The 22,380-nt window shown below is 47.5% G+C and overlaps 1 protein-coding gene across 3 annotated transcripts; it reads left to right on the top strand.

Moving 5' to 3' along the window:
• The first annotated feature begins 4,939 nt into the window (after nucleotides 1-4,939).
• On the top strand, nucleotides 4,940-11,030 carry VAX1 (ventral anterior homeobox 1). Of its 3 annotated transcripts, none has more exons than XM_066554647.1 (4): nucleotides 4,940-5,165; nucleotides 5,756-6,273; nucleotides 8,006-8,193; nucleotides 10,379-11,030. In XM_066554647.1, the coding sequence occupies exons 2-4, from the start codon at nucleotides 6,036-6,038 to the stop codon at nucleotides 10,919-10,921; spliced, it is 969 nt and encodes a 322-aa protein (XP_066410744.1). In that variant the 5' UTR covers nucleotides 4,940-5,165; nucleotides 5,756-6,035; the 3' UTR covers nucleotides 10,922-11,030. The 3 variants fall into 3 exon arrangements, with proteins under 3 accessions (XP_066410744.1, XP_066410745.1, XP_066410743.1); XM_066554648.1 differs by having other exon boundaries at nucleotides 4,949-5,053; XM_066554646.1 differs by lacking the exon at nucleotides 4,940-5,165 and having other exon boundaries at nucleotides 5,494-6,273.
• Nucleotides 11,031-22,380: the final 11,350 nt, after the last annotated feature.

The following is a 22,380-nucleotide window of genomic DNA, read 5'->3' as shown; positions in this document are numbered from 1 at the left end:
CACCTCTGCAAACATCTCCTCTTGTTTAAACCTTCAAGCTTGCTTTTATTGGCTCTGTGAAAAAAATATGATTGTGAGAGTTTTAGCACCAATAGTAAAGGCTCATGGTCTAACAGCTTTTGAGGTGGTAAATACTCATGAGTGCTCCAGGCGAGCTGGTAAAGCTCAGCCCCCTCTCAGGAGAGGGTGAAATGAAGGCAGAGGGAGTTTGAGTGCTCAGGTACTGCTGATTACAGAGGCAGCCAGTGACATGGGGGAGGCTGAAACCAAAGGCTCTCAGTCTGCTCTCAGAGAAAAACCAGTATTTCCTCTCAAATCACAGATTTCCCTCATGGAAAGCCCTGTTCAGATGGCTTGCATATGCCATGGGCATGATACAGGCAATAAAGCTTTGTAATAAGCTACTGTCCAGATTGATAACTGTAAGGAGCATCTCATAATGACCACAACATGATTAGTCATGATACATGTGTGATACCCATGCTCATTATTACTGGCCTCCAGAGCAGCACTGCTGAGTCCTGCCAATGTGCTCAGTTTAGTATCTGGGAGAGACAATACTGCAATTACTGCCAATGTATGCAGGAAAATTTGGAAGCAGCTGGTTGGGGATTCTGCACCAGGCTGGCAATCAGGAGCACAGCAAAGCATGGGAAGGTAGGAGCTGCAAGAACTAACTTAGATTATCTGGATCCAATGAATTATTTTAAATATGTCTCTGGGTGTGCCCATTTATTTTAAATGGTTGTCTTGCAGAACAGAAGGCATGCATGGGACACTGGAATGAAAAACACAACATCTGCACTGGAGCTGATGAAACCTATTTGGAAACAGCTACATACCAATTTCATACCAATATTTGATGTTGTTGCCCACTTATGAGGCAGAGAGAAATTTTCTTTTTCTTGCTGTTGCGCCCATTAGATTTCTTGTGAGCCTGTGACATTTAATTTCATGTGCATCTTTTATGTCATGACACAGGGACCCATGTGCCATTGAAAAACACAAATGTACCTGAGCATCAGTCCTTGGAAAGTCTGGGAAAGTGGAATTAGAGCTGTTTCTAGCCATGCAGACTACCACAAACATGACAACCTTCCACTTCACACAGAGAGCTGGACTGAGTCAAAGACTTCAATCCTTTCCTTCAAAGGCAATGTAAAGTTTCCAGATAGAAACACATTTCTGTTCCTCAAGGATACTGCTGCCCTGTGTGGGAGGAGTCAATTTCCCAGGCTTACTTGCAGGAGATGAAGGCAACTCAGACTAGAACAAATCTCTGTTTGAAACAGAGAGCTTAGCACATGCCTTCTAAATGTCCCCTAAACACACAGTAGCACGTACATTCTGAAAGTTCCAGAGTCCATCTGCTGTGGTAAGGAAATTTCCTCAACAGCAGCAAGTAACTGCAAAAGCAAAAGAGTTGTTAATTATGCTGTGCACTTTGTTTTGAGGAGGTGCTCAATGTTCCTGTTGGTAAACACATTTCTGAGACTTGTGGGAAAGAACCTTCTGGTGAACCTTCATCTTGATAAAGCTCTTCTTCTTCTGCACTGACACAGTGTCACTCACACTGGACAGAAACACCCTGCCCAAGAGAAATGTAACATTGATGCACAAAATAATAAGGTTTTTCTTGTCTCTTCACAGCCATTCCTTGACATTATCACATGTATCATTATGAGTAACCACCACACTCTCTGTTAATTGGAAATAACCAGGAAGTTGTTCAGCCCCAAGGAACCAGTTCACATCCCCCTTGTGCTAAACAAGTATCCAAAAAAGGCCTAGCAGCTCCTTGCCAAAAACATCTGTAAGTTCAAAAGCAAATAATCTGAACCAAAATAATCAGGAAAATTAATGGAATAAAAATCTGCTTAGGGCTATTAAGCCCTGAGATAAATCTTTGAGTCAGAAGATCTCTGAACCACGCTTTTCAGATTGAAACTTTTACTTTCATTAACAAATAACACAAGAAGTAGTAGCTGTAATGTACATCTCTCCTGTACATGAAATAGAGATAAAAATAACATAAATAATGGCAGTCAATGAGAAACAGATTTTTCAGTCTTCTACATGCTAATGCAAACTAATAAAACTGTATTTGAAAAGCAGCAAGGTCTACACAGCAAAGTACAGCCAGGGAGTACCTGTGTAGTGTGCTAAGAGATTTTGTGCATTATTTGAAGAGAAAAGAAGTAACCCTTCATCTGCTTATGTGGTGACACACGAGTGTGGATGTGAGAGTGCTGAAGCTACAGACAAGCCTGAAGTTATGACAGTAAGAGAGGGACATATCATGTCCTGAAAGAACAGAACATCCAAGAATGACTGAAGCATATTGTGGGGGGAAAATGAATGAGAATAGGTGAAAGGAAATTTAGTGACTGCTGGACTAAAGAAAACATTGCTTTTGTGAAGGATAAAATTCTGATTTTTCTCCTCTGGATGTTGCTATTTGTTGCAGATGAGCGGGCCTCAATTAAAGGAACTGAGCTCTGTTTGGACAGGCTTGTCTGCTCACTACAAGTTTCCTTCAGGATTAGACTCATTATTTGAATTTCCAGACCTTCAACAGTGCTATGTTCATAACGTGTGAAAGAAAATTTAACTGATTCAATTGGGAAAATTCTCTTTATATCACTGAATTCTATGGACAAAAAGATCCTTGAAATGTATTTATCGTAATATGGCACAAGTAGAACAAAATTCCGCTGGTCTTTACTGAGCTTTGGATCAGGGGCTTGTCAAAAAAAAGAAAAAAAAAGCGAGATTATCACACAAACATAATATTTAATCTCCAGATATTCTGTTTCAAACAGTGTAATTGAGTTCAATAGCTCCATGTTTGTTATTATGGCCTATGCATAGAGATTAGCATAAAGAAAACTATGGGGGGAAATGTCATACATACACCCACACACCTATGCAAATACAATTATAATTGCCTCTGTATTTCACAGTAAACCTTTTATGGGAATCACTACGCCTATTCTGTCTAAAATAAAATCTGTTAGGTAAAAATGTTTGTAGCAGAACTTTGTTTTGTTTAGCATTAAACAGCCATGTCCAGCTGGGACTGTTGATGGAGCCTTGCCTGTGCACACATACATGTCTGTGTTTATCTATATCACACAACAAAGCTGGCCTGCTAAGCCCAGCCTATGCTTCAGCCACATTAACAATTTCCCTAATCAGCATCCACTTGTTGCATTTCCTTTAGAAAGACCAAATCTCTCTGAAATGTATCAGAGGTTTCCTGGTATCCTGTCACCCAGCAGGCCTTTGAGCAGCACTGCAAATCCCTGGAGGAAATGAACTCCTTCCATCTTCTCTCTGTAGCTGCATGGAGCCTTGCACAGGGGGCTGGGGTTTATTTGGGGCCCCTGGGTATGACTGCCATACATGTGGGAGCTAATTACAACAGAGCACCACAGATCCCTGAGATGCACTGGCTGTAAGGAAAAAAGAAACCTGGTCCATAATAATGAGGATGTTCCATGTCTGGTTGTATGTATAAATACAGTTGAAATGAGAGGGGTGGATGAAGATCTTGGGTACATCTCACCAATCTCAATCTGACTTTTCAGACAACGTCAGTATAAATAAATTATGGAGATTTGCAGAAAAGTTACAAGGATTTGAGATTTCCATTTAAGACAACTCACTGAAATGTACCTATGAACAGCCATCTTATTTTTCTTTTTTTTTCTCCCCTTTTTTGTAATCCTTTCCTTTCCTTTCCTTTCCTTCCCTTTCCTTTCCTTTCCTTTCCTTTCCTTTCCTTTCCTTTCCTTTCCTTTCCTTTCCTTTCCTTTCCTTTCCTTTCCTTTCCTTTCCTTTCCTTTCCTTTCCTTTCCTTTCCTTTCCTTTCCTTTCCTTTCCTTTCCTTTCCTTTCCTTTCCTTTCCTTTCCTTTCCTTTCCTTTCCTTTCCTTTCCTTTCCTTTCCTTTCCTTTCCTTTCCTTTCCTTTCCTTTCCTTTCCTTTCCCCTCTCCTTTCCTTTCCCCTCTCCTTTCCACCCTCCCCACCCCCCGTTCTTTTCTTGCCTCCCATGAATTTCCTGTTTATGGTGATTGGGCACTTGGGCACTTGGTCCTTCCCTCCATTCCACCACCTTGGACAAAGATTGTGTCCCATGGGATGAGGGTGGGTGGTTTTTCCACCAGCAGAGGCAGGATGAGGCCCATGGAGCTGAGTTCTTCTTCTCCCTTCTCCTACCATCAGCAACAAGGCACAGGGCTGGCCCTGCCTGCTTCAGGTAGGTGGAATTCCCAGGCAGGCAGGGGACGAGGCAGGGAACAGCCAGCCCGGTGGATACACCGCCATTTGTGTGAAAAATTCTCAGGGAAAATTCTTTCTCTCCCTCTCAGGCCCCTAAACTCTTTGTGAATGGGGCCAGTGCAACATGTGGCCTTTCACCTCGCCCAAGAACCACTGCCAGACAGCCACACTCAGAGAATTGTTTGTTAATAGTCCAATTAGATAATTGCCATCTTTCACTCCTTTTGCTCTACGTTTCCCATAAAGGAATGAATAAGGAGAGAAGCATGAAGAGGGCTTCTGCCCTGCAAGGTGACAAGAAGGACTGGAGCATGCTCTTTGCACAAGGCCATTTGCTTGAATTGAATCATTGTAGCCTAATCAATGGTCTTATTGGATTACTGGCTGTTGCGGTTCTCAAAGATATTGTAGCAGAGACAATGAAATAGCTAGAGTAAAACTTTTTTCTCCTTTAGTGGATCACGCAGTTGAGATTTTTCACGGGCTATCTCTCTCTCTCTCTCTCTCTCTCTCCTTCCTTCCCTCCCTCCCTCCCTCTCTCTCTCTCTCTCTCCCTCTTTCTCCCCCTCTCTCTTTCTCCCCCCTCCTGGATCCACTGCACACAAAGCTGGCTTTTTTTTTTTTTTTTTTTTTTTTCAATGAGCAGGCTCTGCGAATTGGTTCAGTGTTTGCGAAGGTGCAGAATTAGCAGACACACATGCATGCACACATACACACACACACAGAGGGAGAAGCACAAAAAGCAAGTATCGGGACTGAAATAAGGAGAGGTAGGAGTTTAAGATGGCTGTCTGTGGGGAGATGTGTTAACGAGGATTTCTGCTGGCCAAGATAACCTGCTTCCTTGGAGAGATCTGCTTGAAGGAAGAACTTTTTGGGTGTGTGCGTTCTGGGGATCTGTTTGTTTGTTTACAATTCAGGGGGCTTTTTTTTTTTTTTTTTTTGCTTTTTCTGCACCCCCCCTGCAACTGCATTTTTTCAGCCTTTCCTAGCAGCTTTATTCAGATTTATTTGGCGTGCTTTGGAGAAAGCCACTATATAATCGGGAGGTCAAAGGCAGACTGAAGAAAGTTAATAATGGCTGCTAATGGTGCTAACAATTCAGGGTGAATCTTGTCAAAAGTTGTTTTTTTTTTCCCCTCTCCCCCACCCTTTTTTTCCTCTCTCCTTTTTTTTTTTTTTTTTTTTTTTTTTTTTTCTGGAAGTCTCAGTCTTTTGATTGTGTGTTTCCTGAAAGCAAGACCAATCATTTCAGTTTATTCACTGGCTAAACTCTACTTGATTGGGGACAAGCACACAAACCATCCATTACGATCTGATATATTATCCAAACAATTTAGTGTATTCATGAGGTAACCTAAATGTGGAGGCTGCAAAATTACCCGTAATCAATTGAAACAGCGAGTGCGCGTCCCTCTGTGTGTCTAACAACTACATGTCTCTGTAATAAGGCAGACATTAAATCATTTTAGAGTTGTACTGTTGAGTACCTGATCACTGGGCGCTCTGGGAAGCTGGACAGTCACATTAGGACGCTGGGACTGAGGAAGCCGCTGCTTTTCCAGTGGGATAAAACCCGATCTTCCTTACTCAAGGTGCTTTACAGATCCCCACCGATCTCACCCTAAGTCGTGCAATATCCAGCATAGACTTCGTCTTCTTCTTCTTCTTCTACTCTTCTATAATTTTTTTGTTATCGTTGTTGGCGCTTTTTTTTTTTTTGGTTTTTTTGTTTTGTTTTTATTGCACTACATGTTTGGGAAACAAGACAAAATGGACGTTAGATGCAGTTCAGAGACTGAAGCTAACCGGGTGTCGAAGAACGGACATAAAGAGGGCAAGGAAAGCAAAGGGTCTGAAGGAAATATTTCTACTTCTTTTTTGAAGGATCAGCAAGGGACTTTTTCTGCCTCTGCAGCTACGGAAGGTTGTAATAAAAGTAAATCTAGTTCGGCTGATCCGGACTATTGCAGGAGGATCCTAGTTAGAGGTATGAGTTTGAGGTGTTTGGCGAGGGTGGGGGAAGGTGAGCCGCGCTCACGCCCGGGAGATGGGTTGATTTTGTCGCTTTGCCTTGGGTCTGGCCCTGGCTCGAAAGCCCTTCCTACGGCTGCGGGGGAGAGACCCCGCTCCGGGCCGGGCTGCGCCCCGGACCCCGCTCCGCCGCCCTTTATCCCGGGGAATTTCCGCCGCCGTCTCGGCGCAAAGTTAAGCCGTGGTTGTTGCTCCCCGGCGCTGCCCCGGAACGGACCGGCCCCGCTCATTGTTGGTTTGTTTTTCCTTTCCTGCCCCGCAGCTTTCCCGGGGTGCCCGTCCCCGCGGGGAGCCCTCCGGGACCGCGCTCCCCCGGGGGCCGCGGCTCTGCCCCGCGGGCCGGGCGCGCTCCCTCCGCGCCCGCGCATCCCGCCCGCGGCCGGCCGCGCACCACGGCGTGGGGCTGCGGGCAGGAAGGCCCTGTGGGAGGGCAGAGGTTCCTTCGGTGCCCCCTCTCTCCGCGTCCGGCAGCCCGTAGGAAAGGGCTGGTTTAAAATAACCACCAGCCTTAAAATAAATGGAGGAATGACGAAGGGGTTTTTAATGATTACTTTTTAATAGTTACACGTTTAATTTCCTTCAATCTTCGTCCTTTCTCCAGGCTAAAATAGCTAAATCATCTTATTCTTACTCCCTCCAAAAAAAAAAAGAAAAATTTACCTGAAGAAATTTCAGTTTTATTAAGGTGCGTTTTGGGGAAGGAGGGAGAGAAGAGAATCGGAACAAAATATGTGGGAAGCAGGCCTTGAAAGCCAGAATTAATCCTTACGCCACTGGTTGACCCAGAGAAGGGTCAGATTAAAATGATGTGATTGTCTCTGATTTAAAACGTACCGAGGAGGTAAAATTACGGCAAGTAAAGTTGGGAAGGTTTTAAGGTAACCTGAATCTGGCTCTAGCTTGACAGTCGTGTTAATGAGATTTGTCCCGCTTTCCTTCAGTCGGGGCTACCAGAAAAGTGAGGTTTCTGCGGGCTGGTTGGTGCCTTGGTTTATTTCCCTCCCCCCCTCCTTTTTTTTTTTTTTTCCCCCTCCTGCTTCTCGTTGCCAAAACCCCAAAGCGGCAGCGGCAGCGGTGCAGGGTGGGCTGGAGGTGTCCCCACGTTCACAGTGGCAGGCAGCCAGGTCGGGGCACTGCTGCCTCCGAAAGCTTTTTTTTTTTTTTTTTTTTTTGGAAGCATGAGAAACTTGTTATTAAAAAAAAAAAAAAAAAGAAGGATTTCTATTTTGGGGGGGGGCGGACGGAATGTGTATGGTGGCTACCAGCAAGTCCTAGCCCGGAGCCCAAGGGGAACAAAGAGTAGCCCTGCACTCCAGGCACAAAGCCTGGCCTGAAGGATCTCTCTCTCCCCAGCTTCCCAGAGGGGCCGTGGGTGATGCCGCAGTGTCGTACTGTGAGTGCAATATATTCAAAGTAATTTTTAAATGGGCTGAGGGGATTAATTATAGAGGCCTGGGCCCCCATCGCCCCCTCCTTCCTTCTCTGTTGTGGGTTTTTTCCTTCCGTGGGTGCAGTGGCCAGGTGCAGAGCCTCAGTCGCAGGGACCCTGCTCCATCCCGACTCGTGTCTCGGTCCTGAAGGCGCTGGGGACGGCTCTTTCCCTTGGAAAAATTAGAAAGTATAAAAAGGAGGGGAAAAGCAGAGGAGGGTTGCCCGGGTATGAAGCTGATTGCGCCTTTCTTTGCCAGATGCCAAAGGTTCAATCCGAGAGATTATTCTGCCTAAAGGGCTTGATCTGGACCGTCCCAAGCGGACCCGCACCTCCTTCACGGCCGAGCAGCTCTACCGCCTGGAGATGGAGTTTCAGCGCTGCCAGTACGTCGTGGGCCGGGAGCGCACCGAGCTCGCCCGCCAGCTCAATCTCTCCGAGACTCAGGTAGCGCCTGCAGGACGGGGAGCCGCGCCTGCCCTGCCCTGCCCTGCCCTGCTCCGCGGGACCCCCTTCTCGGCCCGAGCAGCTCCTTCCCGGCCTGGGCAGCTCCGTGCCCTGCGGGCCCCAAGGACGCGGCCCTGCGCGCCTCCTGCGCCCCCAGCGCAGCCCCCGCGGGGCGAGGGGCGAGGCAGCCCCGAGGTGCCCACGCGTGTCCGGCCGGGACGGAGCTGAGGGGTTCGTGGCTGAGGAGTCCCGGCTGGGAACCCGTAACTGCGTGTCCCTAACTGCGTGTGTCCCTAACTGCGTGTGTCCCTAATTGTGTGTGTCCCTGAGTGTGTCCCTAACTGCGTGTCTCTAACTGCGTGTGTCCCTGTGTGTCCCTGAGTGTGTCCCTAACTGCGTGTCTCTAACTGCGTGTGTCCCTGTGTGTCCCTGAGTGTGACCCTAACTCCGTGTGTCATGGGAAGGGGAGCTGCTGGCCAAGGGAGTCCCTCGTGTCCCCGCACCCAGCTCCACTGGGCTCTCCCCGCGGGCGAGGAGGCCCGAGGGCCTGGAGGGAGCTTGGCCACGAAGCCAAACTCCTGCCGGGCCGGGAGCGGCTGCCCCAGCTCCGGCCCGCGGGGATCCGGCCCCGCCAGGCTCGGTGTGCCCGGCTGCCCCAGCTCCGGCCCGGCCAGGCTCGGTGTGCCCGGCTGCCCCAGCTCCGGCCCGTGGGGATCCGGCCCGGCCAGGCTCGGTGTGCCCGGCTGCCCCAGCTCCGGCCCGGCCAGGCTCGGTGTGCCCGGCTGCCCCAGCTCCGGCCCGTGGGGATCCGGCCCGGCCAGGCTCGGTGTGCCCGGCTGCCCCAGCTCCGGCCCGGCCAGGCTCGGTGTGCCCGGCTGCCCCAGCTCCGGCCCGTGGGGATCCGGCCCGGCCAGGCTCGGTGTGCCCGGCTGCCCCAGCTCCGGCCCGGCCAGGCTCGGTGTGCCCGGCTGCCCCAGCTCCGGCCCGTGGGGATCCGGCCCGGCCAGGCTCGGTGTGCCCGGCTGCCCCAGCTCCGGCCCGTGGGGATCCGGCCCCGCCAGGCTCGGTGTGCCCGGCTGCCCCAGCTCCGGCCCCGCCAGGCTCGGTGTGCCCGGCTGCCCCAGCTCCGGCCCGCGGGGATCCGGCCCCGCCAGGCTCGGTGTGCCCGGCTGCGCCGAGCCGCCGTCCCCGGGCGCGGAGATTTCGCTGCTGCGGCCTGGGAGAAGCGAGAGGAGGCCGAGCCGCTCCCAGCCCCGGGATACAGGCGCTCAAAGTCGCAGGGGTAGACGGGAACCTTCCCCCAGGGCTGCCGGGCTGGAGATGTTCGGCCTGGGCTTTCCTGGGTATGAGAGATCTAGGGATGGGGCTGAAGTTTGGGCCGTATTTTGAATCCTTGTATGTCCGAGGGGGAGAATCGCTCCTCCACCCTCCAGAGCAGAAAGGCCGGGGAACGACAGGAGGCCTAAAACTGTGTGAGAGCGCGGGGAAGCATCCAAAAAGTCCAAACTTCTTAAAGCCTGTTTTGTATTTCCACAAAACATCATATAACTAAATTTCCCTGACACGATAATTAGCTTTTTTCTTTCCTTGCCACATAGGAGTCACAAGTTCAACAGCTTGTAGGTTACAGAACCTGCCATGGGTGGGTTTTGTTGTGTTTTGGTTTGGTTTTGGTTTTGCTTGTTGTTTTTGGGTGACTTCCAGAATTCCTTTTAAAAGTTGAATATTATTTAAAATTATTTGGGGGTAGAGAGAGAGCGTCCAGTTTGGAATACGGGGAAAGAAACTCATTGCTGCTGCTACCCCCAGGAAGGGCAGTCGGAGCGGGCAGCGGCTGCTGGGAGCCGCGGAGTGCCCGGGGCTCCGGCTGAGCCGGCTTAGAATAAAGCGGTGAGAAAGGGCTGGCTCCGTCTCCCGGAGAATTCCCGGCCTGTAGTAAACTAGGACGAAGTGAGAGGTCTGGTTAAAGATGCAGAACGAAAGGCCCCGGGGTTACCCCGAAACCGGGACCAGACAGAGGGTGCGGGGGGCTGTGTTCTGTGAGCGTGGCTTTGTGCGTTTTGGAAGCGCTCCCCGCTGCCAAGCGTCTGCGCCCCAGCCCTCCCCCGCAGCCTCCGGGGGGGCACCTGCCGGGGGGCACCGCTCCTCCCGCCCCGCTGACCCTGCCTCTCTCCCCGGCCCGCAGGTCAAGGTCTGGTTCCAGAACCGGCGCACCAAGCAGAAGAAGGACCAGGGCAAGGACTCCGAGCTGCGCTCGGTGGTGTCCGAGACCGCCGCCACCTGCAGCGTCCTGCGGCTGCTGGAGCAAGGCCGGCTCCTGTCTCCGCCGGGGCTGCCGGGCCTCCTGCCGCCCTGTGCCACGGGCGCGCTGGGCTCGGCGCTGCGCGGGCCCGGCCTGGCTGCAGCGGGCGGCGGCAGCGCGGCGGCGGCTCCGGGCGGCGGCGGCGGCGGCTCCCCGCACCCTCCGGCCGCCAGCGGAGCCGCCGGGCCGCCCCCGCCCGCGGCGCTGCACGGGGCGGCGGCCGCGGGGCACGGGCTGTTCGGGCTGCCGGTGCCCGCGCTGCTGGGCTCCGTGGCCGGCCGCCTCTCCTCCGCGCCCCTGGCCGTGGCCGGCTCGCTGGCGGGCAACTTGCAGGAACTGTCGGCCCGCTACCTGAGCTCGTCCGCCTTCGAGCCCTACTCCCGGACCAACAATAAAGAGAGCGCTGAGAAAAAAGCACTGGACTGACTCTAAGTACCTTCCCCCTATTTATATTTATAGTCTCTATTTGTGGCGGTATTTATGGGACGGGCGGCGGCAGCCGTGCCCCCGCTCCCCGCCGCCCCCGAGCACCGCGGCGCGGCTCCCTCCGCGGGCCGGGGCGGAGCGGGGCCCGCAGCCCGGGGCAGCCGAGGCGGCGGCCGGGGCCGGGGCCGGGGCCGGGGCCGGGGCCGGGGCCGGGGCCGGGGCGCGGCGAGGGGCTGCGGGCGCCTCCCGGTGCGCTCCCCCTGCGCCGCGGTCCGTCTGTCCGGGCGGGAGGGGCGATCGCGCTGCTCGTTCGTTCGGGAAGGGACGCAGAGGGTCAGCGGTCGGGCCGAGGGTCGGCCGGGCTCCCCTGCATCGGCTTTGGCCAATGCCGAGCGAGGGAGCGGGATTTCGGAGAGAGGAGGATGGAGCTGCCAGGTGATGCCCGTTTTGGGGTGGTTTTTTTGTGTCTCCCAGACTCAGTGATTTCTAAGCACAAAGGTTTTGGGGCCCCACCTGTGGCCCCCGTTTACCCCCACACTCGCTGCACTACAGCCCCGAGCGAGCCCTTAGCGCCAGTCAGGAAATCCTCCAGCAACTTTTCTTTTTCACGGTAAATCTTGATTGTGGGAAGGGCCGAGACTGACTGAACGTACAGTCACGAATAGGGGAGACAGAAACCAGTGGCTGCAGAAATTTTGCATAAAATTGTCTCTTCCTTCGAGATAACACAACGTCCCCCCCTTTTTTTTTTCTCCTTTTTTCCTTTTTTTTTTTTTTTATTTGAATTCCGACGGGCCTGTCCTGCGGAGCTTATCTGCAAAAACAAGTCCGCAGACAAATCATGGAACTCACAAATCTATTTGTATCTAGATCTGTTGCGAGCGTAATTTTAATTTTTATTGCTCTATTTGATTTTTCCAAATAATTTCAATGTTCATCTAAACACAAAAAAACCCTGTAGCCTTCCTTCCTCCTAAAATAACCCTCTCGCATATCGCTCACACTTCATTTGAAACGAACGTAAAATATAAAAAGTGTATCTTTTATTGTTATTTTTGTACTTTAAAACACATCTATGTAACAAACTTTTTTTTTTTCATAATTCTTACTGCTATTTTCTCCACAAACATATGTATTTCACCTTCTAGTATTCTGGATCGAATATTTTCTGTTCAATTTTGGTACTTGAATTTGCCACAAAAGGGACGCTGTACTTAGGTAGTTCTTTGGGGGAAAAAATTATTTACTTTGGTTTTAAGTTTCTTATCTTTCTTTGAACTTTAACACATGGCGTTTACAAACTGTATAAATACGTGCCACCAAACTGTAACCAAAAAAGAAAAAAAAAAATTACAAAAAGTGGAATGGTTGCTGTAGAATATAGAATTAACTATAGACCAGAACTGGACAGAAGGAGCTGGATGAAAAGAAAATAGTAATTTTATTGTAAATTATTTACGTCTGAAGTTTCTAGGCAACTAGTCGAAAAAATAATGAATGAATCGAGCGCTGAGCCCTTGCTACTAACTTTTGTTCTGAATGTTTTGGATATTTGGATGTTTTGTATTTATGTGGTGAGAGTGAAATATATTATATCTATATGATGATGGAATTAGGTGTATTTTCGTCTTATATTTGTAGCACCCAAATTGCCTTCATTTACACATGCACTGCAAAAAAAAAAAAAAATCAACAAAAAAACCAACAAAACTCTATCCCTATTTAACCTGCCCGATTTTTCCTCTTTTTAAAATTAAATTTAATGTTTCATTTTGAGCGGGGGGCTGTGAGGTCCACTTCCTAGAGGGTGATTTTCCTCCTGGGGCAGTTTGGGGCATTCCCAGTCCCGTGCTCGGCTCCGACCCAGCCCTTGCAGCTCTCCCTGGCCCGCGGGGCCGATGCCCACCCATGCGCGTGCCCGTGTCCGTGCCCGAGGTGCTGTCGGTGCCCCGGAGGTGCCCACCCTGCCAGGTGCCACCCTGTGCAGGGCACTGCTCACCTCCAGACCTGAGCACTCCTGGCTGCACATCCGTGCCTGTGTGACAACATGCAGGTGTACAGGCACAGCTAAACACACTGGCACGGCTTGTGTGCACAAACACAGATATTTAGAGGGGTTTTCTGAGCAGCTCTTGCTTCCATTCTGATGGGCAGCCCAGCCCTGAGGGCTTTTACTGGGCAGGCAGTGCAGGTTTCCAGGAGCCCCCCAGTGCCCTGGCTCCCCAGGCCAAGCCACCTGGGCAGGGTGGCACCTGCTGTCCCCACGCCTTTGCCCTGCCCTCAGGTCCCTCTGTGGCCTCCGCTGAGCTCTACCATGAGCCTGTCCCAGCCAGGGCAGATGCACTGCTCCAGGTTAGGGGGGAAGGATGCAGTGCTGATGCTGATTTGGTTGGTTTTTTATGAAGAGTGTAGAAATGATCTGGGGAAGGGCAGCCGGGGTGAAGGAGGGGATCGCAGGTGACATTTGAAGAGGTGGCACTGAAACTGCTGGTCAAGACTGGAAAACTTCAAGGGGAGGGGAGGGAAAAGCGTTGTCAAAAAGGAAAGAGCTGAATGTGACAGAAGAGATCTGCCAGGGAGATCTGGAGGGAGAGGGTGGTTTTCATTTTGTGCCTTGCTGGACTGCACAGCATCACCCACAGCCCCGCACAAAGAGGGGAGCCCTGGCCTGGGCTGCCTTTGGGAATTCCCTTCCCAAGGAGGGAATTATCACCACCCAAACCCTCCCTGGGCTCCCCTGCCAAACGTGGGGCTGAACTGTGTGACGAATTTGCCCTGTCTTGCAGCTGAGATGGGGCCATTTCAGTGCCCAAATTCGCTGCTGCGTTGTGAGCCATGGGAACAGCAGCACAAACGTGTTCTGACAGAGCTGGCTCAGGTGCCCCCATCTAAAAAGAGGATTCCCCTTCTCCTCTGTTTAACCAGAGATTGCAGGAGCATTCCTGTCCCCTCACACAGGTGCCACGAGGCTCTTTTTCCCTGGTTGCTGGCCTGATCTGCAGTCTCAGGCTAGAGCTGTGGTCACTGTAAGCTCTCTGCTCCCCTTGTAAGGCAGTTTAAGCCAGCACCAGGCTAAATTGCTGACACAATAGCAGAAGCCCTTATTTTACAGCTTTGCAGCCCTCAGTATACATGTGAAGAGCTAGACATTTTTATTCTTATTTCTATTATTATTAATTATTTCTGAATATTAAAAAAAAAAAGGGATATGCCTTGAAGTGTGAAGGAGTCTTGTCTAAGCATTCAGGTGAAATAAATACTTCAGGAAATTTTAATTTCTTTTTTTTTTCTTGTCTCCTTCAAATTCCACCTGTCCCACACCTGTATCAGGGGCTGCTTCTGGGCTGGGGTTGGAGCAAAAACCAGAGGCTCCCCAGCCCTGTGCAGGGCTGTCACAGTCCTGTTCCAGTCTCTGCTTGTGACTCAGGCCAAAACCCCAAAACCTTGGAGCCCCACAGGGAGGGAGGCAATCTGTCATTTCCTTTAAAAATTTCAGCATCTCAGAAGCACGGGGTCCCTGAGAGCCAAAACACCCTGCTTTCTACAAAAGAGACATATAAAATATGTTCATCTGCATTTCTCAAAAAAAAAAAAAAAAAAAAAAGGGAATACCACCTGTGTCATTGCATAGGACAAGTTAAAAATCATTCATACACACATCTACATATACAGTGAAGCTGAATATAAAAGCTGGTTTGGTTTTTGGTTGGTTGGTTTGGTGGGATTTTTTTGGTTTTTTTTCCAACTACACCAAAGCTGTTCTGAAGCTGTGTGCTGCCCAGAGACCCTACTTGCCTGTTTGCACTGAAATGCTGATTTTCATCCTACTGGAGCAATGAACACAAGCCACCTTCCTGAAGCTATTTGCTGCTGAAAGGTTTTGCTGCATTACTTGCTGTATTTTTATTTGTGGCCATCACTGGGGCATTAGAGCTCAATCAGAGAAATATTTGGCTTATGCAGAGGGAGCATGTGTGAGTGTGAGGGGCAGGAATATTCAGTAGGAAAGGAAATAAACCAAGTATAAATCTATATCTGGCATGAATTTTTAAAGGAAATTACAAAAGGATTTCTGTGGCAGGTGGGCTTCCCCAAACTTTCCCTTAGCAGCAGCTACACATAGGGCTTAGAGTGAGTAAGGATTTACAAAGATGGAGTGCAGCATGGGCTATTTAAATTTCTCCTGAACTCAAGGAATATTTTCACAGGTCCACGGACAATATCTCTCTTCCTGTGGCTCTCAGGAAGGAAAAAGCTCCCAGGGTCAGCTCCAGAGCACCCAGGGAAAACACAAAACAATGTTACACACAGGGAAAAGAGGAATCAGTCTATTTAAAGGATTCTTTCAAAAGCATTTGCCCACCCACTTAACATAGACCTGCTTTTTTTGCTGCTCCTCTATATCCCTCATGCCAGGGATTAGTGCAGGCTCTGACCACCCTGTCTCCATTTGCAATCCTGTCATCAGCCCAAGGTACGTGACCTTGTGACATGTAAAAAAGCACACGAGGTCTCTGAGTAACTTCAGAGTATTTGATAACTTTTAAGGAAAGAAAAACACTTTTAAAGAATAACTCTTGAACAGAAGCAAGTCACAGCCACCAGCAAGTGTTTAACAAAATTACCAGGAAAGCTAAAATGAAATCAATGGATGTGATGCTGTCTATGCAACAGCCACAATACAAACTGTGACCCTGGACCACAGCTGTGGCCAAAGTGCTGGCTGGCAGGGGCTGACCTGGAACATTTCTGACTCAGGTGTAAGAACTCTCCAACAAGCACTTTACTCCCCATCTTTCTGCTTCTAATAATTGCTGAGCAACTTAAGCACAGTATTTATTTATTATCTTTCTATATGTAGTTGTTAGTGCTCATGCTTTTCTTCATCTCTAAGTGACTGATTCTAGTTTGTATATTGTCCTAAACTTTTCTAGTGGAGCTAGTTCCACAGTCAATCACACACAGAACAAAAATTATTACATTTTGTATATGTTTTTATGTGCTTATATGGTTTTTTTAATATGTCAACTTTTTGTTGACAAGAATTGTCCCAAGTTCTGTCATTAGAAGTAGCAGAACAGATGTTCCCACCTTCTGCAACCATGTCCTTTTTAATTCTTTTACCATGTTACCTTTTGTCTCCTTTCTCACGAACAATCAAAATAATTTTAACTTATTTTCATACACATTTCTTGCAAACTGTACTTAATATAACTGTTTGCCAAGAGGTGCTGCCTTTTTTTTTCCTTATTCTCACGGTGGAAAAAAATAAAGTAATAAATTCCCAGAGCTTTTTTCTCTTCAGCTGTCTTCAACCCATTCTTCTGTTTCATCTCCCTGCTGTGAGCAAGAATGAAAACATCACACCAGTGCAAGGATTTGTCCAGAACACAAACCTTCACTTGGCACTTGGTGTCATTGCCAATGCAAGAAAACTGGATCACAGGCCTCATCTGATGAGATGACACAGCCTGGGTGAATAAATTCATTTTTTATATTTCAGCTGAAGCAGAAAACCAAGGAACCAGATCTAGGAGGGAGCAAATAAAAGAGTTCAATCCACACAAGGTGGGTCCACAAAGTTTGTCACAGAACCAGGCACACCTACCTGGCAGAAACCTCTTCTTACAGCTCTCACAAGTGAGTGGATTGGCTGCTTAAAGAAACACCACCAAAGGTATGGGCAAAAGCAGGGTTTAGTATAATTTGTGGAAATACAACTTGACAGAGTTTGATGGCAAGGTTCACTCTAAAATTTACTGTACAGGTTAAAGTGTAAAAAGGAAGATCAAATTAGAAGCAATTTGAAATTATTTGTATGGAATCTGGGAATGCAAAAGCAGGTAAAGGTGTAAAGGATATTGATGCAAAGATAAGGGTGCAAAAGGGTTTAGCAGCAGTTAATCATTGAATTCTTTAACATTTACAATAGTGATTCAGTAGGGCTCACTACAACAATGACTTAACCATAGATGTGAGACAGTAACATTCATACCATAATCAATCCACAGGCACACAGGTAAAATTATGTGTACACCGATTTCTGTGGGTGCAAAGGCTCCTATCAAAAGTTCCCCTCAGGTTCAGTGCAATACTCACACCAAATCATTGTACTCACACCAAATCATCAATGCTCACACTGTGCACTTCCTGACAGGCGAGGGTTTCACTCTGAGGAATGTAGAGATGTGGTGGGGTGGGGAATCAGCCTCAGCCTTGTTGTTGTCAGAGATGGTTCCTTGAGTACCACAAGTTTGGCTTGGGAGCTCTGGGAGGTGCCCCAGTCACAGGGAGGTGCTGGTGCAGCTGCTGCAGTCCAGGAGAGCTCAAAGGGTCTCACTTAGGACCACCATTTATAGGGTCACAGGATGATTGACTTTGGCCACCAGTAAGTTTCCCTCCTGACCATAACCCAAGCCAATAATTGCTGTGCTTTTTTTGCAGCTTCCCAGAGGGTTGTGACAATGGTACCATTCCACCCAGGCTACAGTTCACACTGGTGCCATTCCACTCAGGCCACAGCCCAGGTAAGTGATTTACCAAGGTTACAAAGGAAAATTGCTTATCCTTTGTTTCCCACCTTTTTTTGGGAAGCTGATGTTTCTGGTACTTTCCACCTCTACCACGCAAGAGCTCCTGGTACAACCAGGGAGTGACTTATGGCTGGACTGGTGTGGTCAAGGGACACTTCACCCCTCAGCTGGTTCCACCAGGGTTTATCAGGAGCTTCTGAGGTCACAGAGCAGGCCCAAGGATGAGGAGGATGGTAGATGAACCACCACAGCAGTCCAGAAGCACATCCCTGAAGGTGCATGAAAACCAGTCTGTGAGATGACTGGAAAACCAAAGGGAAACTCGCTTTCCAATTTTGTCTCAAAAATTTAAAAAAATGAACATGAATTTAAATTTTTCCTAAGGTTGGTATCCTTTACATATTAGAAGATTTTTCTATTAGTCTAGCTGCACAGGGATGAATCCAGCAGAAAATCTGTAAGGGAAACCTTGCAGAGCTCTTGTTCTTTTAAATTCCCTTCCACATTTTTTTCTCTTATTTTAGTGGACAAAAATTAGAAGGAAACTCATCCTGGCAAGCAAGGAGTTGGCAAGTCATGAGCTGTGGATTCAGATTGGATATTGGGAAGAATGCCATCCAGGACACAAAAGAGAGAAAAAGGTTACTGAGGTCATACCTGACTATAAAAATGCTGTTAGAGAGAGAAACAAGTGAAGGACAACCTGGTGTGTGTACAGAAGCATGGAAGGATGTCCTCATGGCTTAATTCAAAAGCCATGACAATTAAGAAGAAAAATTAGGAAAACTAAGAAAACAAATTCTTATTTTTGCCAGAATTTGTCCGATTCTGAGAGCACTGTTAGTCATTGGCCAGTGAGTTTCTATCTGCTCTTCCTCTGAAATGGGGATGCTGATGCTCATCTAAACCTATTCAGAAGGAGGTATGAGTGTCAAGTACAAGTGTACTGAAATAAAGTTGAGGCAAAATTGTGATCAAAAATTTGACAGCCACCATAGTTGACTCTAATTCAATGTTAGCACTTATTGCCTCTTGTTAGCCCTGATCTTTCTTCTTTTGTTTATTTTCTTGCCTGGTCTCTAATTTAAACCTCCAAAGGGTGTCTACCACTAGACAGTTATAATCTCCTTGAGGCCTCTAAACAATTTCATAAACCAAATCCTAAATGGAAATTAGAAACAGGCAGGAGAGTGAAGTGTCTGTTGCCATAAAGAGCTGAGGAGGATAAATAGCCAATCCAAGGCATCCTGAGTGCATGCTCCAAGATAATCTCTATATTTCTCTGGACACAGCATTGTGAACATCCTCAAGATCAGCTGATTATTGAGATGAATTAGCAAATAAGAGCCCATTACATCAGGTGTGGAGGAGGACTTTAATTGTGCTCAGGCTCCAAATGGGAAACTTTATACTGTGTCACAGCTGTTAAAACAGCAGAGCCTTATGGAAACAGTCTTGGATTACTGGCCCCATGGAGTGAAACATTTTGAATGGAAGGGATTATGCTTATTATTTCTCAGTGCATTGTGTTTTCTTAGATATTTTTACTGTCATTATTATTATTTACCAAGTTAATTGATACCTACACACGCTTAATGATGTTTGCATGTATATTTAATACTTTCTTCCACTGGTGTAATTTGAATATGGTCGTAGGGAAAATAATATGAGATACATGAAGTAGTTGCCCTTTGTTAAGATTAAGATCCTGAGAAACTTGGTGAGTTTGCTTCTCATCCACTTGCCAAGTGTCCTACTGCATTTTACCTGATGAAATCAGATCCTTTGTCAGGTAGAGTTTAAATGGTATTTTGTGAGAAGATGATCACCACAGAGGGACTGCCTTCACTCTTAGTATAGACTATTTGTGTTCAGAACAAGTTTTCTCTTTTATCAGAAGAACCAAGTGGGGAAAAACCCAGAGGAATTGATTAAAACTTTTAGACATGAAATTTGTCTGTTGCAAAGGGAGAGGACCAGACTTGTAAGTTGTATTTCCATTTCATCTTTTAGTCTGTATTTCATTACAAATTTGAGCTCCTGAGGTTTTTAAGTAGAAATGTGGCAACCTGATTTAATGCTTCTCAGCGAAATGCCTTGGACTCTGTGCACAGGCTTTCATAGAAGCAAGGGCTAATTTGTGTATACAAAAGAAGAAATGGCCATCTAATAAGGTAGTAAAAACTCTTCTATGGCACATCTCAGGTTTCTTAGAAGCATGTTCAATGTTGAGAACAAATATGTGAAGGCTATTTGAGAAGAGTGGATAAGTGTGGAAAAGATGAAAAAATCAATGAATACAGTATTTATCATGAAACACAGTCATAAAAAAGGAACCAAGGAAAGAAGAAATATTTTCACTCTGTTGGAAGATGCTCAAATCCAGCTGCCCAGATATCTCTATAGAAAGCTCTCCCTGCAAATAGGAGTTTTGAGCATGTATTTACCTTCTATTTTTTGGACTCTGTGGGCCAGTAAGCTGAGATAGTGTTACTGTCTCAAAACTTCTCCATGAGCCAAACCTTGCATCCTCTGGATATAATTAGTATGAAACATAAGGTGTGAGCTTTATCTCTATCTTTTCATCCACAGTTAAGGCAATTATTCCAATGTTCTAGCTAAATTTTGGCATGTTGTTTTCAGACAGTCAGACACATGAATCAAAGAGGAAAAACACAATGCAATGCTCCAGAGCACCGGCTTAGCCAGAGATGCCTCAAGGCATAAAAATTTCAGGCAAATGGTCTTTTTCTGCAAGAGTGCCCTAAGCACCAGTGACGCTACAAAAATGAATTAACAGAAATATCAATACAATTCCTTTTATGTGTAACTGCTCATGTTCAGAGGGGAACCTGACGAGGTCTCTGGTGTCAAGATGACCCCAAGATGTTAAAAAGTCTCTTTTTTCCCAGCCCCGAGACTGAAGAAGAAGACAGAATTCCTTGGCTCTGGTTCTCAAGGTTGTTTATTTTTTCTTATCTATTACATTCTTTCTCTGACCTGCTGAGATCTGTCCAGCAGGTCGGTTTGAGGCACACTGACCGCCCTCGGAGTGGTGTTATCTTTTTATACTAAAAACTACGTGTACTTTATTTACAATAATTTTCCAATACCTATCACCTATGTTAGGCAGTCTGTCTCTACTCTAAACCAATCCAGAAGTGCCACCATCACAGCAGAAGATGGAGGACAAGAAGGAGAAGGAGAAAGACAGAACACACCCAGATTCCTCCATCTTGCTTCTTGAACCCCTATTCTAAAACCCCAAAATTCTACTTTTCCACCCTGTGATAAATTCACTATCATTCTATTCAAACCCTTGTGGCTTGTAGCTCCTCACATAACGTTGGTAATTGTTTCCATGGATTAAAATCGAAGGCACGGCTGGTTTTGACTCTGTGCCAGGGTCTCGAGTCCTCCAGGGCAGCCAGAGGGATGTCCTGGGTCCCGACAGAACCTGCTCCCGATGCAGGTCCAGCCACGCTGATGTGGGACCTCGCCTCGTGCCTGATGGAGGCAGAGCCTTTTCTGCAGGCAGGGCTGGGAGCTCCGGGGCCGCTCAGCACCGCGGACAGCGGCGGCAGCACCGCGGGGCCGGGATGGGAACCCGGGCTCGGGAGCGGGGAATCGCTCGCACGGCGGCGGGGCGGGTCCGGCACCGACACCGGCACAGGAGGGACCTGAAACGAATCGATCTGAACGTCTCACTAAATGCGTCCGTAATTTTTTTAAGGCAGCTCTTGACAGGTCAGGGATGAGGTGCCATGTCGCGAATTTCTTTAATCAGGAAAGGCAAAATTGTTTCAAATGAAAGGCTTGGTTGCTGCAACTCCCTTTTGATACCACAGTGCACGTGTTTGGCAGGTTTGCCTGCTTGGTTCAGCCCTACAGCTCTAACCACAGAGGGATCTTCTTCCTGCAGCTTTGTATGCTGAGCATGATGCCACTGGTAGGAAATACCCTGGTGGGGAGCTGGGATCAGCTGTCCCAGCTGTCCCCCAGCCAGCTCACTGGTGGTGCGGGCTGAGGAGCAGAAAAGGCCTTGATTCTGTGCAAGCACTGCTCAGAAGTATAAAAACATCCCTGAATTACAAACACTGTTTTCATCACACATCCAAACTGTGTCCCACATCACTCCCACATCAGCTACTGTGAAGAAAATTGAGTCTACCACAGCCAAAATCAGCACACCATTTTTCACAATCTCCATATAATCCAAATGTACATGAAACACACTTTTGTCTTGTCACAGTTAACAGGAGAAAGATTATTTCCTTGACGTCACTTAAAAGATATTTCTAAGATCCGTAGGTGATCAGGATCCTTATTTAAAAGCATTAAATGCTCTTTCCAGAACTATGGTTGTGTGTCTGGCAAACTTCTTTGAGAAAGTACAACATTACAGAAGTTCAGTGGGGACGGAATGTGCAGACCTTGGTTGGTAATCAGAGAGCTCCACTTCGTTCATTTGCTTTCCCTTTCCATTCTGCTCTCACTCTTATTAAGTTTATCTGTAAGATTTGCAGGTAGAAATTCTCCCCTGCTGTGCATTTGCATAATTAGGCCAATCAATAATCACTTCTTTCATATGAATACCAATAATAAATAGCTTTGTTAGTCCTTAAGAATACAGTAAACAGTGAAAAGTCTACAGCCACAAGTTCAAACCCTTTAAAGAACTGTAATGCTAGTTTATATTAAACTCAAGATAAATGATAATTTTCTACCTCATCATTTGTTTTCACAGTTTAGAGGGCAGATACATTCCTCTCTAGGTGCATGTGAGTACACTAGCACTATAAAATATTCCTGCTAATACCTGTGGGACTATTTATTGAAATAAAAAAATTCCAGAGTTCACCTATCTAGAGCTTCCAAGAAGTTTAATGTCTGGCTATATGTAAACACAAATATGCTTTTGCTAAG

The sequence above is a fragment of the Molothrus aeneus genome, chromosome 8 (genome assembly GCF_037042795.1).
Source record: "Molothrus aeneus isolate 106 chromosome 8, BPBGC_Maene_1.0, whole genome shotgun sequence".
Classification (NCBI taxonomy): Eukaryota; Metazoa; Chordata; class Aves; order Passeriformes; family Icteridae; genus Molothrus; species Molothrus aeneus.
The sequence above is the reverse complement of the archived record's forward strand: the minus strand, read 5'-3'. Positions and strand labels throughout refer to the sequence as shown.

Excerpts from the sequence above, each read along its gene's own strand:
- VAX1 (XM_066554647.1), top strand. The coding sequence starts at position 6,036 with ATGTTTGGGAAACAAGACAAAATGGACGTTAGATGCAGTTCAGAGACT. Across the intron at positions 6,274-8,005 it reads CAGGAGGATCCTAGTTAGAG|ATGCCAAAGGTTCAATCCGA; the intron begins GTATGAGTTTGA and ends TTTCTTTGCCAG. Across the intron at positions 8,194-10,378 it reads TCAATCTCTCCGAGACTCAG|GTCAAGGTCTGGTTCCAGAA; the intron begins GTAGCGCCTGCA and ends CCCGGCCCGCAG.